Below are 25,073 nucleotides of genomic sequence, written 5' to 3' on the forward strand. Positions count from 1 at the left end.
TGAAGGGGACTGAAGGTTTAGGATTGGGTAAGGTTCTTCTGTGTCAGGTATTCAGTGCTTGCCACACTAATCACTACTAGAATTTACTGTTTAAGACAGACCTTCCTAATCCACAGTAAATATAACATAGTAACCGGTTTTGAAAGATGAGTCAGATGGTTAGCTAGGCTTTAGTAGAAACTTGTAAGTTTATCATGCTTCCACTACGTATTCTTACTGAAGAATGTGGTAATTATTGCCCTGATCAAAAGCTTTAGTCATGAAGGTTCAGAGCCTTTATGCGCCTGAAAGGACGAACCCTGCTTCATTTGCCGCTGTCAAGGAGGAATCGTGTGGATTAGTTTTAGTTTATGTTTTTATATTTACATACGTTTACAGTTTCTTAAATGTTTGTCTGGTAGGCACTCAGGCAAGGCTGCTCTTGTTGCCTTCAGCGCTTCAGCTATGATGTTATGGCTGAGCAGATACTGACTTATAAAACAAACAGAAGCAAAGCTGGTTGAATTCCTAGCTCTTTGTCTTTCATTCTGTTGTTTTCTTACTTAGAATTTAGGAACTTTGAACCTCTCAGGCGTTGAAGCCAGAATCCATAAAAGCATAAGCCGTGGCCTTCACCCTTGGCAAGTCTCATAGAGTCCTAGTCACCAAGTGCATCTTGTTTTGGGCAGAGTTTTTAGTTTTTAGAGTTTCTTAGTTGTAGAAAGCGTTTCCTGAAGTGCTGACTGCATTTGAAAAGAACAGAGTAGAGTCAACAGGTTTTTAATCCATCCTATAGTAAGATTTATAACTGGCTCGTCAGTTGTCTAAAAATACATCTTATGTAATAAGGATTTTTCCATGTTCAGAGGGAGATGCTCTGAGGTGGATCAGGTCCTTTAATTACCGGGTCCTTCACAGCAGGGGAGGCTGGGATAAGGGATCCAACAGCAACTGGCAGAACAAAGGATATCCCAACTTTATAGACCCTTGAGGGGAGGGGTCTCTCTAAGGTAGTGAAGGCATCAGGTAAGATTCAAGGTATAGTTGATCCCCTCTCCTGGGACAGCCTCTGTGAGCCAACAAAGTGGAGTTTGCTGCTCCATCCTGTTAGAAAGTTGAAAGGGGTGTGGAAGGAGTTTTGGCTTTGTCCTATTGTTTGTTCTTCTGAGGCAGGGCTCCTGTAGAAACTGCTCAAGAACTCCTGATCTTTGCACCTCGGCCTTCCCAGTGTGTAGCTTACAGGCAGGCATATATCATCACGCTCATCCCAGCCTAGCCTTGTTGCTCCTTTTGTGACATAATGAAATCTTCTTTAATGAGCTCTTTATTTGTTTGTTTGGCTGGTTTTTTTTTTTTTTTTTTTTTTTTTTTTTTTTTTTTTTTTTTTTTTTTTTGAGACAGGGTTTCGCTTAGAGCCTGTCCTGGAACTAGCTCTTGTAGACCAGGCTGGCCTCAAACTCACAGAGATTCGATTCGCCTGCCTCTGCCTCCCGAGTGCTGGGATTAAAGGCGTGCGCCACCACTGCCCAATTTAATGAAATCTTTAGCCTCAGAGTCTGTGTATTTTCTGAAGTTAGTTTACAATCTCAATCTCAAGTACCACATTTTGTGGTACACTGTGTACACACAAACACACAAAAAAACAGTCTTTTGTTTGTGGCCTTGACTTAGCATGTAATGTAATGAACTCCAGTTCATATAGGCATACCTTACACTTGCCAAGTTTTACTGGAGTGTTTTAATAGTCAGTGGTTGCATGACATGTAAGGGATCTCAAAACCCCTCTTTTCTATCTATACAAGTACCTTCCTAGATTTCTTAAGCCATGCCATAGTAGAGCTTAGGATAAGCATGGAACTTCCTGCCTGTCTATAATTTGCCTGCCTTGTCTATGGTTTCCTTACCTTTTACCTTTACCATTAGATACTAGATACTATCCTTTCTTTTTAAAAAATTTAAAACTTCTTAAAGACTTTTAAAATTTACTTTTGATAGTTGCATATATGTAATGCATGATGATTGCTTTCACCCGCCCTCTTCCACCTGTCAGTCCCTCTTTTCCTACAAGTCCCTTTCCCACATTGGTGTCTTTAAGCTTTGTTTTGTGACCCACTGGGTTTTACCATGGCCATCTGCAAGAGCTTGGCAGTGGGTCTGTTCACTGGGCCCAGATGGACTCACTAGTGGCCACACAAATAAAGATGATGACACCCCTCCTTTTTGCATGCATCAGTAGTCAGTAGTTCCCCAGGGAGGGATGGGACCTCATTAGCTCCCAGGACCAACTGTTAATAGGCCCAGTCTTGTGCAGGCAATCACAGCTTCTGTGAGCCCTTGATTGCAGTGAGCTAATCATACCCAGAAGGTAGTGTTTGATAACCCTCTTCATTATCATCTGGCTCTTTTGATATGTTTCCTGAGCATTAGGAGGTGTGATTTGGCTGTCTAGTTTAGGACTGAGCACTCAGCAGTCTCTGATTCTTGGCGTCCTAAGCAGCCATGAGCTTCTACATCCCGTCCCCCCCAATTCATTGTAAATAGAAGCTTCTCCCATCAAGGCTGAGAGCAGCACTAATCTCGGCGTGTAAGTGTAAATATTTAAAAGGCAGTTTGACACCATGTCTGTTTAGTAGAACAGCGGTAGTAGGGCCTGTTGGGTAGGAGTAGAGCTGTAGGGCCTGTGACCTTCCCGACCATGAGGTTTGGACCAGGTTTACAGTACCAAGCATGTATTTCTCACTATAGAGCAGGGCTCCAGTCCAGAGACTAATTGGCTCCCATCACAACATATGTGTTCCTGTTGCATCAGTGTGGCAGATTGGTGGTGTAACATGCAAGGTCCACACCTGCACTGATGTTTTCTCCCTCAGCAGGCTATATAGCACTTCTCTACACTGTGTATTACAGCCAGCAAGGGGGAAGTCTTCAGTTCATTTCTTGCTGGATTTCTCTATATCCTGTATAAGAGTGTGTGAAATCTTCAGCAGGGGTCTTGCCATCTACTTTTGGTGGGCCATCAAGAACACTGGCAATAACAGTACTGACTAGTAACTCATACAAATATCTCATATCTGATGCTGGCATTTTCATTAGGCCATGAAGAAATAAGGGAGCAAAAGGTAGAGTTTGCTATGTGTGGTTTCTAGGTGTGGTACCAGAAACGTACCATTAATCTTAAGTACTCCAAAGCCAGATACCAGTACCCTAACTGATATGGTGACCAGATGCCACCTATATGATGTTTTGCTTTTGTATTAAGGACCCGTTTGTAATTTGAACCCACTTTTTAATACTTAGGTTTACTAAATTATTTCCTTATTATTGTTGCTTTATACTCTTACTGCAGGTGCTGAAAAGCTAGACAGTTGTGCTATCTGGAGGCCGTAGGTTCGTATGCTGTTCTGAGAATACCATAAGCAAAACAGGTGACTCAATAGCTCCATCAAGCATCACTTGGGGCTATTTTTTCTTTTTCCTTTAAGCAACTTCATTTTACATCCATCTTTTCTCATGTTTTGGCTTCATTTGTTCCCAGGCTTGAGATCATAGAGTTTAAAGTACTTGGCTGGTCACAGTGTTTGCATGTGATACCTGTAATACAGTTCCTTTGTCAGAAGCATAATTAACAATATGATTTGTACATCCACTGCCTTCTGGTATTCACAACACAGTTTGTAAACTTAATTAGTTCTTGGAATAGCAAATGGTTTGAAGATGATAAACATTTCTCTGTGAATAATGTGGTGAATGATTATATATTCATAGAAATGCTCTCTGTGCTGTGCAAACCAGGACGCTGATAGGTACCTTTTGCAAGGTGAACATCACCTGCAGTTGTCTCCTTGTGCCTTTCACAGGGGACACCAGAAATTTAGCTCAGATCATTTAGCCTCCAAGAATATTCATTCTGGTTTCATTCCATCGAGAACGTCTATGTTAAGGTCATTACATAGATTGCATTTTCCTGAACAGTGATGGCCACCATTATAATACCTTCTGGGAGGAGGGGAAGCAAACAAACACGGTGGCAAGGCCGTGCTGTGATTACCCTCTGCTCTCCACTCTCAGAGTTTAGACCCCGGATGTTAACAAGAAAGCTTCTCTGCAGCTTCCAGGGACACCATAAAAATATGCCGCGTGCCCAGGGACACTTTCTGGGTCTTGTGTTTAGTGCCGCATCACCACCAATAAGTCACAAATCTTAAAAAATGAAATTATTTGGCTTTTCAAGAAGTATTAGACTAGAAGAATCAAATCAGAAGGTCTTTGATGTCCTACAAGCAGTAAGAAAGTTTAAAAAATGCCTAGAAGGAAGCTGGAGCTCACCCGCTTGCAGGCCACCTGCTGGGTGGAGGAGAACAAGTCAAGGGTGATGCTCCTTATGTCAGCACAGTGAGGCTGGTAATGTTATAGAATAGCCAAGATCAGAATTCATGAAACAGAGGTCACTGTCACTTCATTCACAGGCGGACTCCACGTCAGTTATTAAACGTGTCCCTTACCACCTTACCCATTGAGCTGTACTCTGTGGTAGAGCCCTGGGCAGGGAGTCTCTGCTTCTGTTTGCTTTTATAGCTAGCTGAAGGGCCATATGCATTTGGGGGACCTTTGGGCATCTCATTTATTCCTACATAGCGTGCGTTTGAAATGTGTAACTCCTCGTTAGGGCTAGGCATAGACAGCAGACAGCTCTCTTGAGATTTTTTAATGTGTTGTCAGATACAGTCACCCATATGTTTCTTTTTTATATTTTACTGGATTTAAAAAAATATCAATCTACTCAAAACCCCCAAATATGCAAACAATAACATTTCTTATTGTTGGGTTGGTGAGGACTTTGTTCCTTTTCATTTTGTTTCTGGGCTCAGTAGTTTGTGGTGGTCTAAGCCTCTGGGCTTCCCCAAACCATATACACCCTCAGAAATTGTGTTTCCTCAGAGAGCCTTTTCCAGGTTCTGAGATAGCAAATAGTGAGTCTTGGTTCCAGCTCCAGAAGCATCCCATCAAATGATTTCCTTCTGTTCCTCCAGTGGCTTGCTGCGTCTGCACTGCACTATTTATTACTTCTCCCTCCCTCCCTTCTTCCCTTCCTCCCTTCCTCCCTCCCTCCCTCCCTCCCTTCCTCTCTCCCTCCCTCCCTCCCTCCCTCCCTCCCTCCCTCCCTCCCTCCCTCCCTTCTTTTGTTTTTCGAGGGTTTCTCTGTGTGTAGCACCGACTGTTCTAGAGCTTGCTTTGTTAGACCAACCTGGCCTCAAAATCAGATCCATCTGCCTCTGCCTCTGCCTCTGCCTCCTGAGTGGGATTAAAGGTGTGCATCACCAGTGCCTGGCTACGTGGCACTATTTCTAAGTGACTTCAGTGTTCTCCATTTTCGCATTGTCTCAGTGTCTGTCTGTCCAGTCTTTTGTGTTAGATCCTCTCTCCTGAAGCAGCTGGTGTAATTTCTGTTTATCTGGGTAGATCCTGACTGACAAGCTTACTTGGAAAGTTCTTCAGCTGTGGGGAAAGCTGGCTGTAGTCTTGCATGCTAGACACCATATTAGAAGTTCTAGAGAGCCTCAGTGGTCCCAGCAACCATGAGCTTAATAACTAATTAATGAGTTTAATAACTGACACCGGAGCTCTTTTTGTGACACGAAGTGACAGTGGCTTCTATTTTGTTAATTCTAATCTTGGCTATTCTTTAATTGTTGTCAGATCTCACTGTGCTACCACGAAGAATATCATTGCTTACTTATTCCTGTTCAGCTGTCTGTACTGATGCATGCGGTCTATATTCAAGGTGTAGAAAGGGGTTTTGGATTTACAGAGATGAATAGCAGTTTTCAGTGTCTAGGAGCTAGTCAGTGAGACAGATTGTGAAAATGTGTAAATCTCAAGGCTGAAAGGAACCTTCGTATACAGCTTGCTGCCAGATGATTGACGCTTCAGACATTGCTGAGAGGCTATTCTAGACTGGGCTCCTGGTGAGCCTAAAGCTCTAAAGCAGCCACTTCTAGATTAGCCAAATGCTGTTCTCTGTTAGAGTCCGCATGCCTGTAAATGGAATTGATGTGCCTTTGCGATTTCTCCCTTTTTGTCCTGATTCTCCTATGCCTTAAATGTTACTCTCTCCTGTGTCATTTTTCCTATAGTATAAGCAATGGAGCAATTTTAGCTGCTTAACTAGGCATTGCTGACCAGCCTTTTCCCTATTATTGCCCGTTCTGTAGAACTCTTTAGGCTTTTTCCCGTTTTCCTCTCTTAATGAAGTAGTGATACCTCAGCTATATTGCTCATCTGCCTTTGCCTTGTGACTTTTGGTGAGCCGGTTGCCATGGGTGCTGAACCCAGCACCTGATCCAAAAACACCAATGGCTCTCTGGTCCTATTGTCTTTGGAGTGTTTATCTTAGCCTGTCACTAGCTCATAGATCATCAGATTGTACTTAACACAGAAAATAGACAACAGAGACCTTCCTAAGGTAGTCACGTAGATTTCCTCTGATTCTGTGTCGCTTGCACAGACAGGCCCTGTAAGTAAGGAGTGAGTCACACACTGAGCCTCAGAGTAGATTTGGCAAGTAAAGCCTTTGGGATGCATATTAACTAACCTAAATCTTTTAACCTCATCGGGAGAGTTCTCTTAAGCTTTAGGATATATACGTTTACTCATTTTTAACAGCTGCACACATCTATATAAAGATGTGTCATGTCCTCTGAGGCTATAACTATTACAGCATGTGCTAACTGATATGGCAGAAGTATGTTAACTTTCTGTCATGCTTATTAAATAAAATCTGACAGAAAGGACGTTTATGCTGCCATAGTATTTTGCTGTTCAGTATCTTATACTTGGTAGTTTCCAGGTGGCTAAGATGACTGGGCATGGTGTGTGTTTGTATATTTCATTTCAGCCTTAAAGTGTGTTGGGAGGTCTTTGAGTATGTGGTGAGGGGCACATCTCTTAAGATTCTTTGATGCCTTTGATCTCTTCTAGATGTTTCCTTTGGGTTCTAGTTGTAGCCTTGGCTCATTATATTTATAAGTTCTGTTTGAAACAAAAGCGATCCCTTCAGATAATATCATACAATAAATAGAATTTAGTCTCTTACACCTTTTTCCAAACGTTTGTTTGCTTTCACCTTTGTATGTGATTATGGACCTGATCTAAACATGTGGTAACCAGATGATAAATTCTACTTTGATTTTATTTTGAATTCGGTCACTGTATTTATTATTGTCCATCTAACCAACAGTAAATACTCATTTGTAATCTTATTAGCTGCAAAAGTAATAGGGAGTAAAACGCTTGTATGATATGGTTGTTATAGAATGTTATTAGTGCAGTCATCTTTCTATCTCAACGTTTGATAATGCCAGCGGGATAAATGAGAAAGACATTGAATCTTCACACAAAGGAAATGGGTTTTATAATGAGTGTGGTCTGAACAGAACTAATCTCTTTCTTGGATCATTACTCCACCTAATCATAAAACTTTTTTTAATTCAAATCCTTGCAGGGTTCTAATTGGTGACCTCGGAGCCTGATAATTGTTTAAGATAACGGTCCTTTGCAGAGTACTTAATGGTGTTTGCAATTAAAAGTGAGAAATGTGCTTTAACCCCTGGGTACAGCGAAAAGGTAGATTTTCTTTTTCTCAGTCTTGAATAGCAATTCTTTCTTCTGTACATTATTGACTTAAATCCTTACTAAATCATAATTAGTCAAAGACAGTCTGTGAGCTTCCTGAATATTTGACAAATGCTTTGAGTTACACGAGAGATAACCTCTTTAGTCTTTGGGGCAGCCAAGGGCGCTACTCGGTTTGGAAAGACAAGCCTGGCTCTCTTGTCATCCTTGCATAGCGCCATCTTCTCGTGCTTCTTGTGCTTTTTGTGGTTTGTTTAGTCACTGAGTCACAAATCCTTATTTTACACCTCCCTTTTCGTATTATCAGATGAAGGTGGTCTGAAGCAGAGGAATGTGCCCACCTTTGTGACCATGAACCCAGTCTCCCATCCTCTTTCTTTGTGCACAGCTGGGGTTGCAGATGTTTGTCTGGCTGTGTGCTATTATGTCTGGAACTTCCTCTGCTGCTTCTCTTGGATTTCTTAGTAAAGAGTGACTGTCAGTGAATGGAGTCAATTTCCTTTTCATACAGAAGTTCCTGGGCAATAAACTTAGTCTATTCTGTCTGCTTACTTCTTGGAAGATTTTGTTTTGTCTCAAAACCATCATATTTAAAGGGTGGTGTTTTATGGAACAGAAGAATTTGGCTCAGCCTGCTCTAGAGGCAAACTTCAGCTCTGCCATTTGTTTAGGGAGCAGGGAAGTGGTAGTTTCTGTTCTGAGCAGTATAAGGACAAAATGTATAGAATACGTCCATTATATTGTCTAGGATATATTAATTGCTGAACTCATTAGATTCCTTCTAATGTTAGGGTCCATCCTGTTTATCTTCACTATTTAGTCCTTATTGTTTCAAAATTGCAACAACCATTTAAGGGCCAGAACACAGTAACTTCTGAAGGCTTTGGAATAAGGAGGCAAACTTAAATTTCATTATGGAATGAACAAGCATATCTTCCTATTTTTCTTTACTGTAATGTCGTGTGTGTGTGTGTGTGTGAGAGAGAGAGAGACAGAGACAGAGACACAGAGACACACACAGACTATAATTAAGGAGAAATCAAGAGGACATTACAAACAATACAGAGACAAGTGTTGGCATATGTGCAGAAACGTTTTACACTCTGGTGGAAATGTGAATTAGTACAGCCCTGATGAAAAATTATATAAGAGATCTCAGAATTAAAACTAGGACTGCCATTGAGCCCTGCATCTGTATGGGGAATGCAGGCACTAAGCAGAAAAATGTCACCCTTTGCTGTTTCTCCTGGCACTACACACTGTAGCCAAGCTTTTTTAAAAAATATTTATTTATTCATTCATTATATATACAATATTCTGTCTGTGTGTATGTCTACAGGCCAGAAGAGGGCACCAGACCCTATTACAGATGGTTGTGAGCCACCATGTGGTTGCTGGGAATTGAACTCGGGACCTTTGGCAGAGCAGGCAATGCTCTTTAACTTCTGAGCCATCTCTCCAGCCCCTGTAGCCAAGCTTTTGAGTCAACTCCCAGAAGTGGATAAATATGTAAAGAAACTACAAACTGCCTCACATATATGACTCAGGGAACATACTCCAGCCCACTGTCCTCAGACCCTGAGGTTATTAGGCTGCAGGAATCCAAAACAGAGTTTGCAAAGTTTGCCAAGGTATCTGAGGAAGCCTGGAAGTCATTTCACTGGCTAGGCGGGTTCTTACTTGCTGTTGTTGGCTCTTTCTCATTGGAAAGGTGCAGTGTGTTTTCTTTTCCAGAATGATGGTGCTATCAGAGCTGTTTCTCTTTTCTTCTATAGGAATATAGGGAGGTAGACAGCCATCTTAAGTAATGCTGGCCTGTTATTGTTCTTCTAATGGAATGAATAAATCACAGAGTAGTTATTGTAAATAAAAGCTCGCAGCCCTAGCTGTCCTGGAACTCAGAGGAATTCACTGCCTCCCAAGGGCTGGGATTAAAGGTGTGTGCCTCCAACACCTGACCCCAAAGACAGTTTTATTAAAGTTTGTGTGTGGGGAAGTAGGACATGCAAGTTGAAAATCTGACCATTTGCCAGGAAGAGAGGAAATGGAAGGGAAAACACACACACACACAAAACCCGCTTTTTAAGTTCAGCCTGGTGGTCAGGGAAACAGTGAGAAAGCCCAGAGTGTCAGGGAAATGAAAATTAGGAATCCATATTCAGAGGGCTCTGAGTGCCAGGCTTCTATTGTCTTAAGGCAAAGAATTGCATGAGGGCTGCATGGCTGGCTGGAAATAGAAACAGTAGAGTGTGGTGATATACTCGTTTAATCCAAGTGCCTGGAGACAGAGAAAGGCAACTGAGTTCCAGACCAGTCTGAAATATATATGGAGTTTCAGGTCAGGGCTCCCAGAATGGGGATTGTCTAGTGAGATGAGGAAAGGGCCTCAAAATATTGAGCCCCTCTCCCATTTTGCCCTGTTCTCAAATGAAGCCTAGGTATAGGCTGTCTTCTGTTCCTAGCCTGCTACTTTGTATGCTAATCTTGATGTTTTAGTCTCTAGTCTCTGCTCCTCTGCCACACCTGCATTAACACTGTGAGAGTCCCCAAATGTAATGATAATCTAAAGCACCTTTATTTTGTACTCAGAATCAGAGTCGCTCCTGGAGAGTAGTAATGACAAAGAGTGAGTGAGGCCTAGGCCTCGGATGTGTAGGGTGTCTTAGTCGTAGGCACGTTCTCCTGTGCATTGATGATTCTGTCTACCTTGTGGCATTGCTGCAGGAACTACCTGCATGGGAAGTAAGCCATAAATATATTCCAGTGTCCAGCAGCATTTCTTGGCTTTCTTAATTACCCACGAGATGCTAAATTAGTAATTTCATCTTCTTTCCCCTTCCTTGTCCTTCTAGATCAGTATGACTATCATTTCCTTATGTGTAGGTTTTTCCCTTATGTATTTTCTCTAAAAATATTTGTTCCAATTAATGGAAATTAGTTTGTTTCCAAGAGTGCTTACTATTTAGAGTGCCACTTTTTCCTTCATTAATGATGTGTTTACATGTATTTATGATGAGCTTACACATCCTTACTAGGCAGTGACAGGTGTCTACTCTGCCATGTCATTTGCTTCTTCTCATGGCACACTGTTTGCAAGATGATGAGCTGAGTGAGTCATTGGTGGTTAGGCAGGTTTTAGCAGGAAAAAATGTCTGGTTTGGATGTAAGAGGTGTTCCTTTAGGCCTGCATTACTTAATTTAAATAATTTGTAATGGAAACATTTAGAAGGTTGGAAATTAAAATTTTCTTTCCAGACCAGCAGATGCAGTGAAACTGTAATTATCTGTTAGATAGCATTTCTGATGGCTAGAAATGTAATCCATATGTCTTAAGATCAATCTTGAACCCCAACTGTACTGTTCTGCTTACTCTGAACTTGTTTTCTGAATGTTGAGCCTGTATTTCATTCTTCTTACATGAACTCCTTGTTTTACTGTAGATTTTGTGACTCCTGTTGGTAGTCACATTGGTTGTGGTGATTGGCAAAGGCTGTGGTTCACACCTCTTCTCCGTTGTGTAGCTGGTCTCCATTAGTAAAGGCTGTGGTTCACACCTCTTCTCCGTTGTGTAGCTGGTCTCCATTAGTAAAGGCTGTGGTTCACACCTCTTCTCCGTTGTGTAGCTGGTCTCCATTAGTAAAGGCTGTGGTTCACACCTCTTCTCCGTTGTGTAGCTGGTCTCCATTAGTAAAGGCTGTGGTTCACACCTCTTCTCTGTTGTGTAGCTGGTCTCCATTAGTAAAGGCTGTGGTTCACACCTCTTCTCCGTTGTGTAGCTGGTCTCCATTAGTGAAGGCTGTGGTCCACACCTCTCCTCTGTTGTGTAGCTGGTCTCCATTAGTAAAGGCTGTGGTTCACACCACTTCTCCGTTGTGTAGCTGGTCTCCATTAGTAAAGGCTGTGGTTCACACCTCTTCTCTTTTGTGTAGCTGGTCTCCATTAGTAAAGGCTGTGGTTCACACCTCTTCTCCGTTGAGTAACTGGTCTCCATTAGTAAAGGCTGTGGTTCACACCTCTTCCCCGTTGTGTAGCTGGTCTCCATTAGTAAAGGCCATGTTACCTTCTCTCTTGGTCTTGGTAGAGCTGGCTGATTGTGTTCTCTCATGGGTCTAGGACAGCCTCATGGCACAGCACCTTTTAAACACTACTAAAGCATGACGTCTAGAAGACCACTCAATCATTGGCTGCCACCCCTTTATGTGTGTGCTCAGCTTGTTTCAGCTATTTTAAAACAGCTGTTCAGCTATCTAGAAACAATGCATATGGCCCTTGCTGTGCCAGTACTAGAGGATGGAGCACAGCAAAGGTGTAGGGCCCGGCATCTGTCTTTCCTGGGCCCCATTCTTCTTCTGTGGAGTAGAAGACTGTGGGTCTGGGCAGCGAGAGTCCTGGGGTCTGGGAATGTTTTAACATGGTATTGGATACTGAACTGTATTTTTGGGTTGTTCTAGAGCTACAAAGTTAAACAAGAAAAAAAATGCTGCCCTTCAAGAGCTCCCTATTGTAGGGGCCTTTATTGTAAATGTGAAACACCAGGTAGAAGTTGCTTCTGTTGCGTTACTGTCATGACTTTGAGTGCCATCTGCAGTCCTCATGTTGACCCTGTAGGGTGCTGAGATCTCTTTTGTTTTTCCTTTTTTTGATGGGTAATCGGTGACACAGATTTGGTGACCCTTTTGATAGCCATGCACAGTAAGTGTGCTGAATATTTCCTCTCTTAAATTATAAAACCTCTCTTGAGGTTTTGAGTTTTATTTTTCTTCTTGGAGAGTTTGTGTATTAGGGTTCTCTAGAGAAACAGAACTTTATAGAGATCTAATCTAGTCCCATGCATATTCATTAGAGTTAACTTACAAGGCTGTGGTCCAGCTGGTCCATTAATGACTGTCTAACAGCTGAAGATCCAAAAATCCAGTTCACAAGGCTGGGTGTCTCATCTGATCGTCAGTGTACCCTGAAATCCCAGAGATATTGGCTCTAATGCCAGTGAGGGAGTGGACTTCACAGTGAGAGCAAGAGCAAGGGCAAGCAGGCCAAAGCTTCCTTCTTCCAAGTCCTTTGTATAGGTTGCTAGCAAGGGGTGTAGCCCAGATTAAGCAATTGGATTAAAGGTTTACCTTCCCACCTCAAAAGATCTAGATTAAAATTGGGATTTCTCACTTCAAATATTAAGAAAAAAAATTCCTCACGGGTGTATTTAGCCTCTTGGTTTATAGATCATTCCAGATGTAGTTGACAACCAAGAATAGCCATCAATCACAAGCCCAATGTTTATCAACTTGACACATGATAACATCCCCTTATGTCATGTTAATTTCCAAGTAAGACCAATGATCAGGTCATAATTATACTTAACTTGATATAACTTCTTTATACAACCACATTATATTTTTAATTAGGTCATAATTATGTTTCACATAGCTATCCCTTGTACAACCTCAAACACATAAATTTTACAATAGGTGGCAATGTCCCTAGAGAGACATTCTTTTGGTATTTCAGAACTTATATGTGATAACCATTAATAGTCTCTTAATTGATGTTACATTACACAATAAAGAAATCAAGAAAAGGAAACGCAGATATCTGCACAAATACATTCTTAAAAATAATACAGAAATACTCATCAATTATAATCCTCATTTCTGTAACTGATCGCAAGACCTTAGCTGGTATTTATAACTACCTTCCTCTACTACCCATTCTGTATTTCCTCCACCATTTTAGCAAACACTCAGCAGGTCTTGGTTCTTTTTCCTAGAGGAAGAAGAATGGCTCATACCTTCATTCTTGTTGGGTCTGCGCCCTTTGTCATCCTGTGTGGATTGGTAGTGTCCCATTAAATCTAATCACAGGATGTGGTGGCACCCAGAGACTCCCTGCACCCCAGACACAATATTTCTTATATCCATTGTGGAGAAGCAATGAAATTTCACCGTGGCCATCTGGATCAGCCACCCTCTTCTAACACTGTTACTCCTTTCTTAGCCCGTTGACTTAAGAGCATCAGAAGCCCAGAGTAGCTAGGGGGAGTCTGAGCTTCCAGTTCATTGGAATGTTTGTTGTGTTTCCTGGCAGGAGTACCTTCCTTCTGGAACTCAAACTTCTAGGCCAGCAGAACTTAATGGTTGTGGGAACAGCAAGCAAAATTCTCCTAGTGGTTCATTATGGGTGATAGTGAGTGGAACTATTCCCTTTTCCACCCCTTGATTGCTGGACCTGTGGGTCGTAGCTATAGAAGAAACTGTACCATATACTGGGCACTGATTCAAAGCATATCCTGCTTTGTGGAGAACCCTACCTCAGCCCTCCAGGCTGCTGCTACCTAACTGGAGCTGTAACGGTGTCTTCCAAAGGCCACTCTATTTTTCTGACAGGCTAGCTGCTTCATGATGGTGGGTACCATGGTAACACCAGTGGATTCCATGATTGTGGACCCACTGTCGCACTTCTCTAGCTGTGAAGTGATTCCTTGGTCAGAAGCAATACTGTGTGGTATACCATGGTGGTGGATAAGCTGTTCTGCAAGTCCACAGATAGTTTTGTTAGCAGTATTACACTCAGGAAAGGCAAATCTATAACCAGAATAGGTATCTACTCAATAAGGAGAAAACAAAGTGTTGTCTTTTCCACAGAGGAAGTGCTCCAATGTAGTCACCCTGCCACCAGGTCACCAGAGTCAGCATCAGTTCGGGAGAAAGTCTGTCCCTTCGCCATTATACCACCACTCTTGTAGAAGGCCACAGGTCTCTCTGGGGAAAGATTAACAGTAGGGCTGGAGAGGGCTAACAGTAAAACTCTTAGGTATTTTACCAAGGTCCTTGTCAGCCCTTTTAAGGGATTCTGGTCTACAAACTGGCTCAAATATGGAAATTGGTTCGTGGATTGAGATTCCCTTTTGCCACGATCCAGTGGAACTTCTTTCATTTGAGATTTCTTTTTCACTTCTGCAGATAAACAAACGAGGCATCATGATTGATTAGCCAGTACCAACGGCCCATATAAGTCATGGCACCACTAACATCACTTTGCCTGTGTTGCCTATTTCTGGTTAGGCCATTATGGATGTTGCGTTGTCTGTGCTGTTATGATAACTATAATCACTTCTTTTGGGTGATTGAGTGCTGATACCTGGCCCCTGCTACTTAGAGGCCAATCAAACCCATTACATTTAATCCAGCCAGCTGCGCAGCCGCATCTGCAGCCCTCAGGCCTGTCACAAGGAGAGGAGTGACAGCTAGAGTCTCAAATGTGCTCTCACCATTTGCATATTATAGGATGAGTGAAGGGCTTGTCATCTGGGCCTTCCCATTGTGGAGGACGAGGCTTTACACAGCATACGCACTCTAGCATTGCGATTTCCCTGGCCCTTAGAGCCCCTTTGTCAGCACTAAGCCAAGGGTATCAAGCATCTCCAGCTACTTTCCAGTAGGCTGCCCTTTGACAAATGCTTCAGCTAACCATTCAGACAAACTGACAGCTTTTTCAATTGTGCGGGCTTCCATTTTAAACCTCAAGTCTACTCAGAGGGCCCGTATCAGTAAACTCAGCCTGATCCAGTTTTATGTTCCTTTCACAATTATTGCACACTCTTACAATCCATTTCCCACATATTCCCTATACTTGTGCTTGAATGAATTAGCAAGCTCATTAAACCTCCTCTTGTACTACACTTTTTACCTCCCATCTAGGAGCCCGCTTAGCCTGAAGTCTGCTTATAGGTTTAGAGACAACTGTCTGACGGCCCTAAGGGATTTCAGTATTGTCTTGCCTGGCATCTCCTTCAGAGGAAGTCACTGCTGTTTTAGCAGACAATGAAGGGTTAATTTCCTCAGTCAGAGGCTGAAAAGGCAATATCTGGGTGGGGGAGTGGGGCAGGGTGGGGGGGATGGGTGGGGGTGGTAGGAGTACTGTGCTAGGATGGAGAGACAACTTCCTCCAGTGACATTAACCCTTGAGCATCGGAGAGTTCAAACCTCTCATCTTTAGTAGGGTTCTCTCACACATCTCCACCCCACCTACAGGATCCCATTCCCTACCAATTGGTGCCCCTACTTTGACTGCTGACACCCTCTGAGCCTGGGGCTTGAATTTTGGATCTAATTCAGTTAACCATAGGATAAGGGCTCATGTTTGGTTTTCCACAACTTTCCACAACAGGCCTGTGGCTGCTGGAGAGAAGAGTCTCTTCAAGACCATGCTTCCTTTAGACAGTTTATGTGCAGGTAGAGCTGGTTGGTAACTGAGCTCATTGCTGCCCTTCACCATATTCGGAGACTTAAAAAAAAAGTTGTGTTTTTTTTTTCTTCTTTTTAATCACAGAGCTCATTCTTTTTCTTTATCCGTTCATCCGGAGATGCTGGTAGCAACTGACCAGCATCATCATTTTCCTTATTTTTCCCCAAATTGTCAAACGTTTTATATAGTCAGCAAATTCATCGCCTTTCGCAATTAGTGAATGAGGATAACCAAATACGTTCGTCTCTTTAGGTTTGTAAAACAGTTCACACAATGGGCTTTTAATACTCTCTTAGGTGGAGGGGCTTCAGTAACTGTAGGTATTGGCAAAATGTAAGGCCTATTTAAATACTTACAAAATACATCTGTATACTTCTGCTGGTCTAGAACTACTTCTGGTACCTACAGCACTAGTTCTCAACCTTCCTAATAATATAATCCTTTCATATAGTTCCTCATGTCGTCTTGACACCCAACCATAAAATTATTTTTGTTATTACTTCATAACTATAATTTTGCCACTGTTATAAACCATAATGTAAATATTTTTGGAGATAGAAGTTTGCTGAAAGGATTGTGGCACACAAGTTGAGAACAGGTGTCCTAGAGGAATAGAATTTATAGAAAAAATATATCTATGTCTATGTCTGTGTGTCTGTCTGTCTGTCTATCCATCCATCTTATCAAAAGAGAGGTGCTTATAGGATGTGGCCCAGCTACTCTAACAATGGCTACCTACAAATTGAAATTCCAAGAATCCAGTTGTTGTTGTTCAGACGGTCTGGACGTCTCAGCTGGATTTGCCCCTGAGAATGAGAGGAAGCAGGCAAAGAGAGCAAGCTTCCTTCTTCCATGTCTTTTATAGTGACTGCCAGCAGAAAGTGAGGCAGATTAAAGGTGGCTCATCCCACCTCAAAAAAAAAAAATCTGGATTAAAAGTGGGTCTTCCCACTTCAAATCATTTAATTAAGAAAAAAAAAAAATCCCTCACAGGTGTACCCAGGCCCTTGGGTTTTTTACTTCCAGATGTAGTCAAGTTGACACCCAAGAACAGCTCTCACAGTTCGTCAGTCCCTAGGAAGAACTGAGCAGTCAGCATTGGATTCAAGGGGTTTGGACCTATCTGCCATCTCTCTTCCTACTGTGGGGGCTGAGCCAGAAGATCAATTTGTGTTTCCCTTAAAGTCATAGAACCAATCGGCTGTGTTGTGGGTGAGCCATGCAGAACAGCAAGTCCTTTGTGAGAGAATCACCATTGGCTTCGGCTTGTGACTGTGCCTCTGTCCTTGCTTCTGCTTTTTTTTTTTTTTTTTTTTTTTTTTTGCCATTGCTGCTTCTGTTTGAATTTCTTGTTTTTACTTAATTCTGTAGGGTACTTTCTTTTTTGGTTTTTTCGAGACAGGGTTTCTCTGCAGCTTTAGAGCCTGTCCTGGAACTAGCTCTTGTAGACCAGGCTGGTCTCGAACTCACAGAGATCCGCCTGCCTCTGCCTCCCGAGTGCTGGGCTGTAGGGTACTTTCTTTACTTTTCATTTGGGTTTGGGTCTTGACCAATTCTTGATGCCACACAAAATTCCTTTAGCCCTCCTTTCAAACCTCACAGGCAGTCACTGTCATTGAGGTTCTCTTCTTCTGCCCTTCTTTTGACACGGAAGCAGTGCTTCTCCGAGGAGCCTGCTTGCGGAGATTTAAGGAGGAGGAGCAGTTGTGCCGGTATTCAAGGTCTGGGGACACTCACGGTTACAGCCCTCAGAAGAACACTGTAACAGCTTATGTCAAATGAGATAGAAATTGTTAGTCGTTCACAGTAGCTGATGTTACGGGGTAAGGTCCACCAGAGAACACGCAGTGACACTCTTACTGTATTGCTGGCTGACAGCTGCATGAGGAACTTGCCCAAATCATGCAGCCCAGACCCATACTGCTCTCTGTCTTTCATTCACAAGAACCTCATTCTTGTTACATTGTAGTTAGCAGGAAGCATAACTACAGAAGCCAAAAAGCAGAGCTGGTACATTTAGGGTCTTTCCACTGGGGAACTTTTCCTAGTACAATTGACCTAGCCTTTGCTCCTGTTTTGACAGATGGTATAGGCTACGTGCTGGGTTTTAAAGCCCAAATGGGACTTCTAACATGGCTTCAGTTCTGCTAAGGTCTGGGGCCTGCTAAAGTCTGAGATATGGCAGAAACAGGCCAGGGAAGTAAAGAGAGACATATGTCATGATACAGTAAGGGTGAATGTCGAGGGCATTGTAGTGCATGACACACACACATATCATAATAATTTGTGTGTTTGCATATGTGAGATAGCCTCAGCCAGCCCTGCATTCATAGGACAGAAAGTAGCTAGGGGCAGTGGAGAAAAGGGCTTGTAGGAAATGATCGTCGAACAGGTGTACTGTTCCATCTCTGCAGAGGAAGAAAAGTTTGTGTTCTGTAACAGTGAGACTGTGCTTCACAAGACTGAAATGCACACTCAGAACTGAAATAACCAAGCATGGTAACACCCATATGTATTCTTTAGAGTAAAGAGAAAGTGGAGACTTGGCCTCTAATAGCAGAGCACTGGAGTTCTGATTCCTGTCCTCCTTAACCTGCCTTTGGCTGGCTTCCTAAGCATGGGCATCCTGCTCTGGAAAACCATGTAAGAAATGGAAACTTTTAGAATGGAAAGAGAATCCACAGGCCTGTACACGATGAGTCATAGTCCCCAAAGTCATAATAATCAGGTCGGCATTGCTCAAAGTGCTTTCCCGCCGCTTCACTGTGTCTCCTGGCCTTTGCTGTGTGGCTTTACGTGTACCCAGCCCACCTGGAGCTTTGTTAGACCTACCCCATGCTTTTCCGATGCCAGAGGCCTTACATTGCTGCTTTACACCTTCCCTGCCACTCTGTCCCTCAGAGGTGGTGGACAAACCTCTTTGTCCTATGGTCTCTTGTTATATTCATAACCATATGGTTTCTCCTACCAGCAAAGATGGGCAGCAAGGAGCAGAGGTGACCTCAGAATACTTCATTTCTTTGTTCTCCCTGTGGTGTGCCTGAGTTTACTGCCTGCCTCTGTGCAAGTTCATGCTCCTGCTGCTGCTTCTCTCTAGTACCTCCCTATCTCCCCCACTTCTGCTCCTGTCCTTTCTCCCTCTTCCTTCTTGTGTCTTAGCCCGGACCCTCCTCTGCCCTTGCTCCCTCAGTCCTCCCCATTTTAACCCTGAGTCCCTCTTAATTCTTCATTGCTCTGGTTACTCATACCTTTGTTGGGGTTGTAAAAGAAGATTTAGTTTTATTTTATGTGTTTGAATGTTTTGCTTGAATGTATGTAAGTACACTGAGTGCATGCCTGGTCCCCACAGATGGGTAGGGTTCTCTCGGGACTCGACATAATGGATGAGTGTGAGCCACCATGTGTGTGTTGGGAACCCAACCCAGGTTTCTTGCAAGAAAAGCAAGTGCTTGCAAACACTGAACCATCTCTCCAGCCCCATGCTTTTTGTGTGCAACCCTTTATCAAGTTGCTCAGATGATCAAATTTACCCTTTTCTTTCTGGAATCTCACTTTCCAGGTCAGTTACTCAACAAGAAAGAAACTCCAGGAAGGCCAGGTTGCAATGTGAGAGTTTCAAATTAATGTCTTTTCTACAGAAGCACACGTTCTATGTGTGCTCAACCTAGGAACTCGTTGCTTCCTGAATACTTGCCTTTCCATTCTAGTTTGTAACAACAATCTACAAGCCGTATCCCGATACACACATAACACACAATTTACAAGTTTCATTGTTTGGCTGTTCCCTCAATAAAAGCATATTAATGACCTGTTGTTGATACATGTTAGGGGAGGTCTAGACTTTGAGTTCTGACTCTCTTACTAATTATGTGATTTTTTTTTAGAAATCGTCATGGAAAACTGACTAACATCCAACTGAGACACTGGGGTGGAGTGAGAGTAAGCAGCTGAGATAGTACACAGGTGTAGGTGATGCTAAGAATGCTGAGTCAGCGTTTCCCCATTATTTGAAAGTCATGTGTGAGGCACGCTGAAGGAGGGGGCACTGTGAAGTATTGGGAAAGAAGTCTGCTGGATAAGACAGACCTTAAGTAGGAACTAACAGCTGAGGAATCATCAAAGAACAATTTTCAGGTACTTGAAGGTTGTCTCACTAGAAAGTGGGATTTCGACTAGACACCGTGCTTCGTGTTCCAGTATAGAAAACAAGGCTGACATATTGTACCTTGTATCCACTGTAGGAAGCCAGGCTAAACACACAGTGCACCAGTGTGTCCCAGTGTAGGAAACAAAGTTGACTGCCTCAGATGTGGTGGGTGATCATGTTTGTACACCACAGGGAAGAATGGAAGGGGGGCCGAGTGTGGAGACATCCCTTTGTGGTCACTTCAACAGGACATTCAGTATTAGGTTCCATGCTTCTTTGAACATGATGTGTACCTCCTTATCATCTCTTTCAGTCAGTCCTCTGACCCCTCTTAAACGAACCAGGTTCATCTCCCATTTGCTGCTAATTCCAACAGTTAACTTATCCCCTTTCTGTGTCTGCCCATCACATCTCTTGACCTGCCTGCTTTTCGCTTCCTATGCACTGCCCAGTCTCCTTTCCTTTAGGATGCTCCTGCTGCACCGGCTGACATTTAGTGCAGCTCCCTATTTGTTACTGATCTGTCAGTCACTATTTCATGTTGACGTTAAGAACCTGGCCTGCCTTCTTGTACTTTTGTCCTCATCCCTCCACCTTAATCTGCCCAGCATTCTGTGAGAACCGAGGTTTTGTAACATTATAAGAAAAACCATGAGACCTTAGTAAAAGTTGGGATTCTCAGTGTGTAGATGAACACCCTTGCAGTAGTGTCTCCTGGGGCTGCACCCCCTCACTGAGAAACCCATACCCCTTTGCCTATAATTCTTCTTCACCAGACCTTTTAAGAATTTAGGCCTGAATTTTTCTGATTTTTAAGTAATCTTGCACATCTCAAAGCAGTCGCTCCTTTCTGTAGCATTTTGTACACAATATTACATTTGTCTCTCCTTGCTCTGTGGACTCTCTTCATACATAGTATCTCAGAACTTAATAGGCTTTAGGTACATGCTAGTAGGTATTCTCTCAGTACAGGTGAACGTCAGTCCATTAAAATATTACTGATTCTCCAGGTTCTCTGCATGTAGTTTCCAAACCTGTCTGTATTTAAGTGAGATGCATTCCTGGTGGATTCCACTTCTTGGTTCCAGTGAAGAAGCCCAGGAAGAGGACCGAGTGAGCTGTGAAGAGCTTTTCATTCCCAGCCAAAGTGTAAAACTTGAGTGTGGACATCTCTTTATGCATTTTACTTATAAAATTTATTTATTAAAAGTGCTTTTTGAATTTAAAACAATTCTCTAAAACTTAACTTAAATTTTATACTTTTAAATTAATAATAATAGTCACATAATTTAAAAATACTCACTTCCCCTCCATGCAGCATTTTACTTTGGTTACCATTTTCTTATTTACTGCAGGGAGATAATGTGTATACACAGTGAACTTATATCTTTGGGTATATTTTTAGAGGATTTGTATATATTGGTATATTTTATGTATTGGGTTAAAAAGAGGCCATTGCTTCAGAAGCTCTGGGCCAGGAAATTACCAGATTAACAAACAGTATTAGTTACTCTTCTCATTGCTTTGACCAAATACCTGATAAGAAGCAACCTGGAAAAGGAAGAGTTTAGCCCATCGTTCTAGGGAATTTAGTGCATCCATGTAGCATGGTAACACAAGGTAGCAGTGTATGGCTGCTAGTTCCTTGTACCTTCCAGTGGAGAGCACATACAAAGTTAAGCACAGTCTAAATTCTCAAGCCCTCCCCCGACCCGTGACTCACTTCCTGCAGCAAGACTCCCATCTCCTACTCTTCTACACCATGCTAAAGCATGCAAACAGCTGAGGACCAAAGGTTCAATCACAGGAGCCCATGGGGACATTTCACATTCAAACAAAGCACAAACTGAGACTAAAGCAGATGTCGTTTCTGAAATAACAGTGGTTTGGGTCTGTGACTTGAAAACAGCATTACCTACCTCTGTATTCTCCAAAACCTCCATCGCATGATGGTTTGCTTCTGAGTGGGAAGGTGGCTGTGAATTCAGTGAAGGTGTGTGATACTAGGTGTGAGCTGAGGGCAGTGAAAGTCAGAGCCCCAGTGCGTCTTTCCAGGATGGGATCCTTGCTCGCTGACTTCATTTTTATAGCCAGCAAAAGGGATACATGTATCTGTGGGGAGCTTCAGGAACCCGAGCTACTTTTCTGTCCTGAGTAGCATAGGCTAGGAATCCAATCACAGACAACTGTCTTGATTTTGCAGGTTGGCTGGCACCGTTGTATACCCCCCCCCACACACAGATTGTATTTTGATGGATTTCCTGAAAACATCAAAATTACTCATAATCATTAAATAAACATATAATAAAATTGTGGTTGATTGGCTTACAGAGATGAGATAGTTCAGTAGTTCAAGTGATTGCTTGAAAATGTGAGGACCAGAGTTCAGATCACTAGACTCTCATGTAAATGCCACAGATGCAGAGACAGGATCCCCAGAGCAGCTTGGCTAACAAGACTAGTAATATCAGTGAGCTCTGGGTTTGATTGAGGCACCTTGCTCCAATGGGTAAGTCAGGGTGGGGGCAGACTATCAAGGATGTTAGTCAGGGTGGGGCAGACTATCAATGATGATTCGGCACTAACCTAACCTCTATATGCGAGGATGTACACCTAGGCTCCCCTGTATTCACACTCTTATCAAAGCATGCATGCATCTCACGCAGACGTGAAAAGTGGGGAACGGAACAGCCTAGTTGTTTTAAAGGAAATTTTAGTTTACCTAGTTTGTTAACTCTTTTGTCAAAGATTATTTCTAATTATTACATGAATAGATAATAAAAGATGGGATTTATTTTCTTTTACTAATTAAAACTGAAGTCTTGGATTATGCTCAATGAAGCAGCTGACTTTTGACTTGTTTCTGTTTAATTACTTGTCTCTCTCCCAACTACATGACCCCCCCCCTCCACTAAGATGAATTAATGCTGCTCATAAGTGCATAGGGAGTGGGCCAACCACTGGAGCTTAGTCAGCCTACCAGTGGCCACGCCCCCAAAGAATGAGTCTTCCTCAGCTCTTGGCTCCTCCATTAGGCAGGAGGCCTTTGAATTTCCTCCCTCCTCCATATTGGAATTTCAGCTGGCTCGTTTTATACAGGTAGCTGCAGCTACTAATGAAAGCTAACCAGTAGTGAGAAAGTTTCTTTGTAAGATATTAATTTATGTTCTTTGGCCAATGTATGTGATGTCTTCAGCAATTGGGTCTTGCTTTGTGGCTCTGGTGGGCAACCAAGAGCGCTGCTGTAGCCTGTGTTGTTTTGGAGACCTCTGGGGAGATGTCTTGTGTCTGGTAGTGCTGTTTTTGTTGAATAGCCATGTCTTCCTGGAGCAGCACTGGCCATTTATGCAGACTTCTTCCATTTGAACTACTACTTAAAAAATATGTTTTTAAATTATCGTACTAACTGGTAAGCTTCCATGAAGTGTTTTCAGAACCCTTAGCTTTGGTTAATTCATCTCCTCCTCCTCCACCCCCTTTATACTCATCATTCTTAACCACCACTGTGTCACGTGTCAGTAAGATAGGTTTCCATATGCCCTTCCTCTGGGTTGCTCCAAAGGACTTAGTGCTTTTTACTGAAGAATAAAAACTATTAGTTTATCATAACATTGACACCAAAATTTTCCAACTTGGTGTTTATTTATGGGAGATGCCTGAGCGTTTCTCATCTACAGACCCTTTCCTTCCTCTCATATCCTTCCCCAGCACTCTAGTTCCTGTTGCAGTGTCTCCTGGCGCCGTCAGACCTCTAATGCCAGCCAGGTACCCAGGGATTCTGCCTGGAGTTGGAGTGAGAGTGGGCATGCGTGCATAACCCGCCCACTGCACCCACAGTCTCCAGGACAGAGACAAAGACAGACAGACAGACAGACAGACAGACACAGAGAGAGAGGGAGAGAGAGAGAATTAAATAAGCAAGCCATCTCCCTTCATGTGCTCATGTCACCCCAGCTCTTGCTCTTTCTCTGAGCCTGTATCTTGCAGTTGTTGGGGGTGAAAGGTCATAAAAGTACTTGTGGTGGAAGTACCCGAACCAGGGGCTGTAGACGATACACAGAGTGAGTGGCAATGTATGCTCTTTCTAGATTCTGAGCCTTGCCTGTGGCAGGTGCTGGACCACAGTAGATGTTTGTAGAAATAGGATTTCCAAACCAACTTAGAGACAGTTTTTAAAAAAAAAATACAAAAAATTGAAACAAAACTATGATTAAATAATTTTCCACCCTCCCATTCCTCCCTTCAACCCCTCTAATGCCCCTCCTTGTTCTTCTGTTTTGTGTCTTTGAGCCAATTCTTGACAGTACAGGCTTTAGAATGCCAGGCAAGAGCAGTTATTAGGGCACTGGTGCTGAGTAATGCTGAGCTGAGAACAGACACGGGAGCTCCCAGGGGGCTTAATTATTAATTTCTGTTTAATTGTTTGATTTTGTCTTTGTCCATTTTTCCCTTCGTTAGCACGTATAGCTGAGGGCTGCTTTGAGAGCTGTGCTTTGTGCCTTTTTCATCTGTGAGGATTTCATTGGTAGAATAGGAGATGTGTCATTACTAGAAAAAATGATGTCAATTTAACAGTCTGCACTTCTGCCTGTGCTTTCCTTCCACAGTTAGCTAGCCAGACCCCACACCTGCAGGCCTGTGTCACATGCTTCATGGCTCTCTTTTTGCCTCCACAGAAATAGAAAAGTTTCAGAAAGGAGAAGGCAAGGATGAAGAGAAGTACATTGACGTGGTGATAAACAAGAACATGAAGCTGGGACAGAAAGTGCTGATTCCTGTGAAGCAGTTTCCCAAGGTAAGGTGTGACCTGCTGCTGTCCTGAACCTGGAGAGCAGAGGCTCTTTGGCTCACACACTTTTGGTGCTAGTTCAAACCTTATAGTGAACTTAGTGGTTTGATTCTTTTGCTTGTTTGTTTGATGTCAGAATAAATTGTGGAGTCATGTCATCCTAGCCAAGTACACAACCTGCCTTTCTTTTCCCTTTCCTCATTTAAAATATGAAATCTAGTGGTTTAGAACTATGCTTGTTTATGTGAAATGCATAGAACTGTGTCAGGCATGTGCACGTGTAAGCAC

General features: G+C 42.7%; 1 protein-coding gene across 3 annotated transcripts in view; it reads left to right on the forward strand.

Moving 5' to 3' along the window:
* Positions 1-25,073, forward strand: part of Khdrbs3 (KH RNA binding domain containing, signal transduction associated 3) — a 153,215-nt gene that overhangs the window by 34,902 nt on the left and 93,240 nt on the right. For all 3 annotated transcript variants that reach the window (XR_005287001.2, XR_005287000.2, XM_038344100.2), the window contains exon 2: positions 24,673-24,791. Coding sequence is in view for 1 of the 3 variants with exons in the window: in XM_038344100.2 (XP_038200028.1) it covers positions 24,673-24,791 (119 nt within the window). In the remaining 2 variants the exon portion in view is untranslated. The remainder of the gene's footprint in view (positions 1-24,672; positions 24,792-25,073) is intronic.

Source organism: Arvicola amphibius, chromosome 9 (assembly GCF_903992535.2).
Source record: "Arvicola amphibius chromosome 9, mArvAmp1.2, whole genome shotgun sequence".
NCBI classification, from domain to species: Eukaryota; Metazoa; Chordata; class Mammalia; order Rodentia; family Cricetidae; genus Arvicola; species Arvicola amphibius.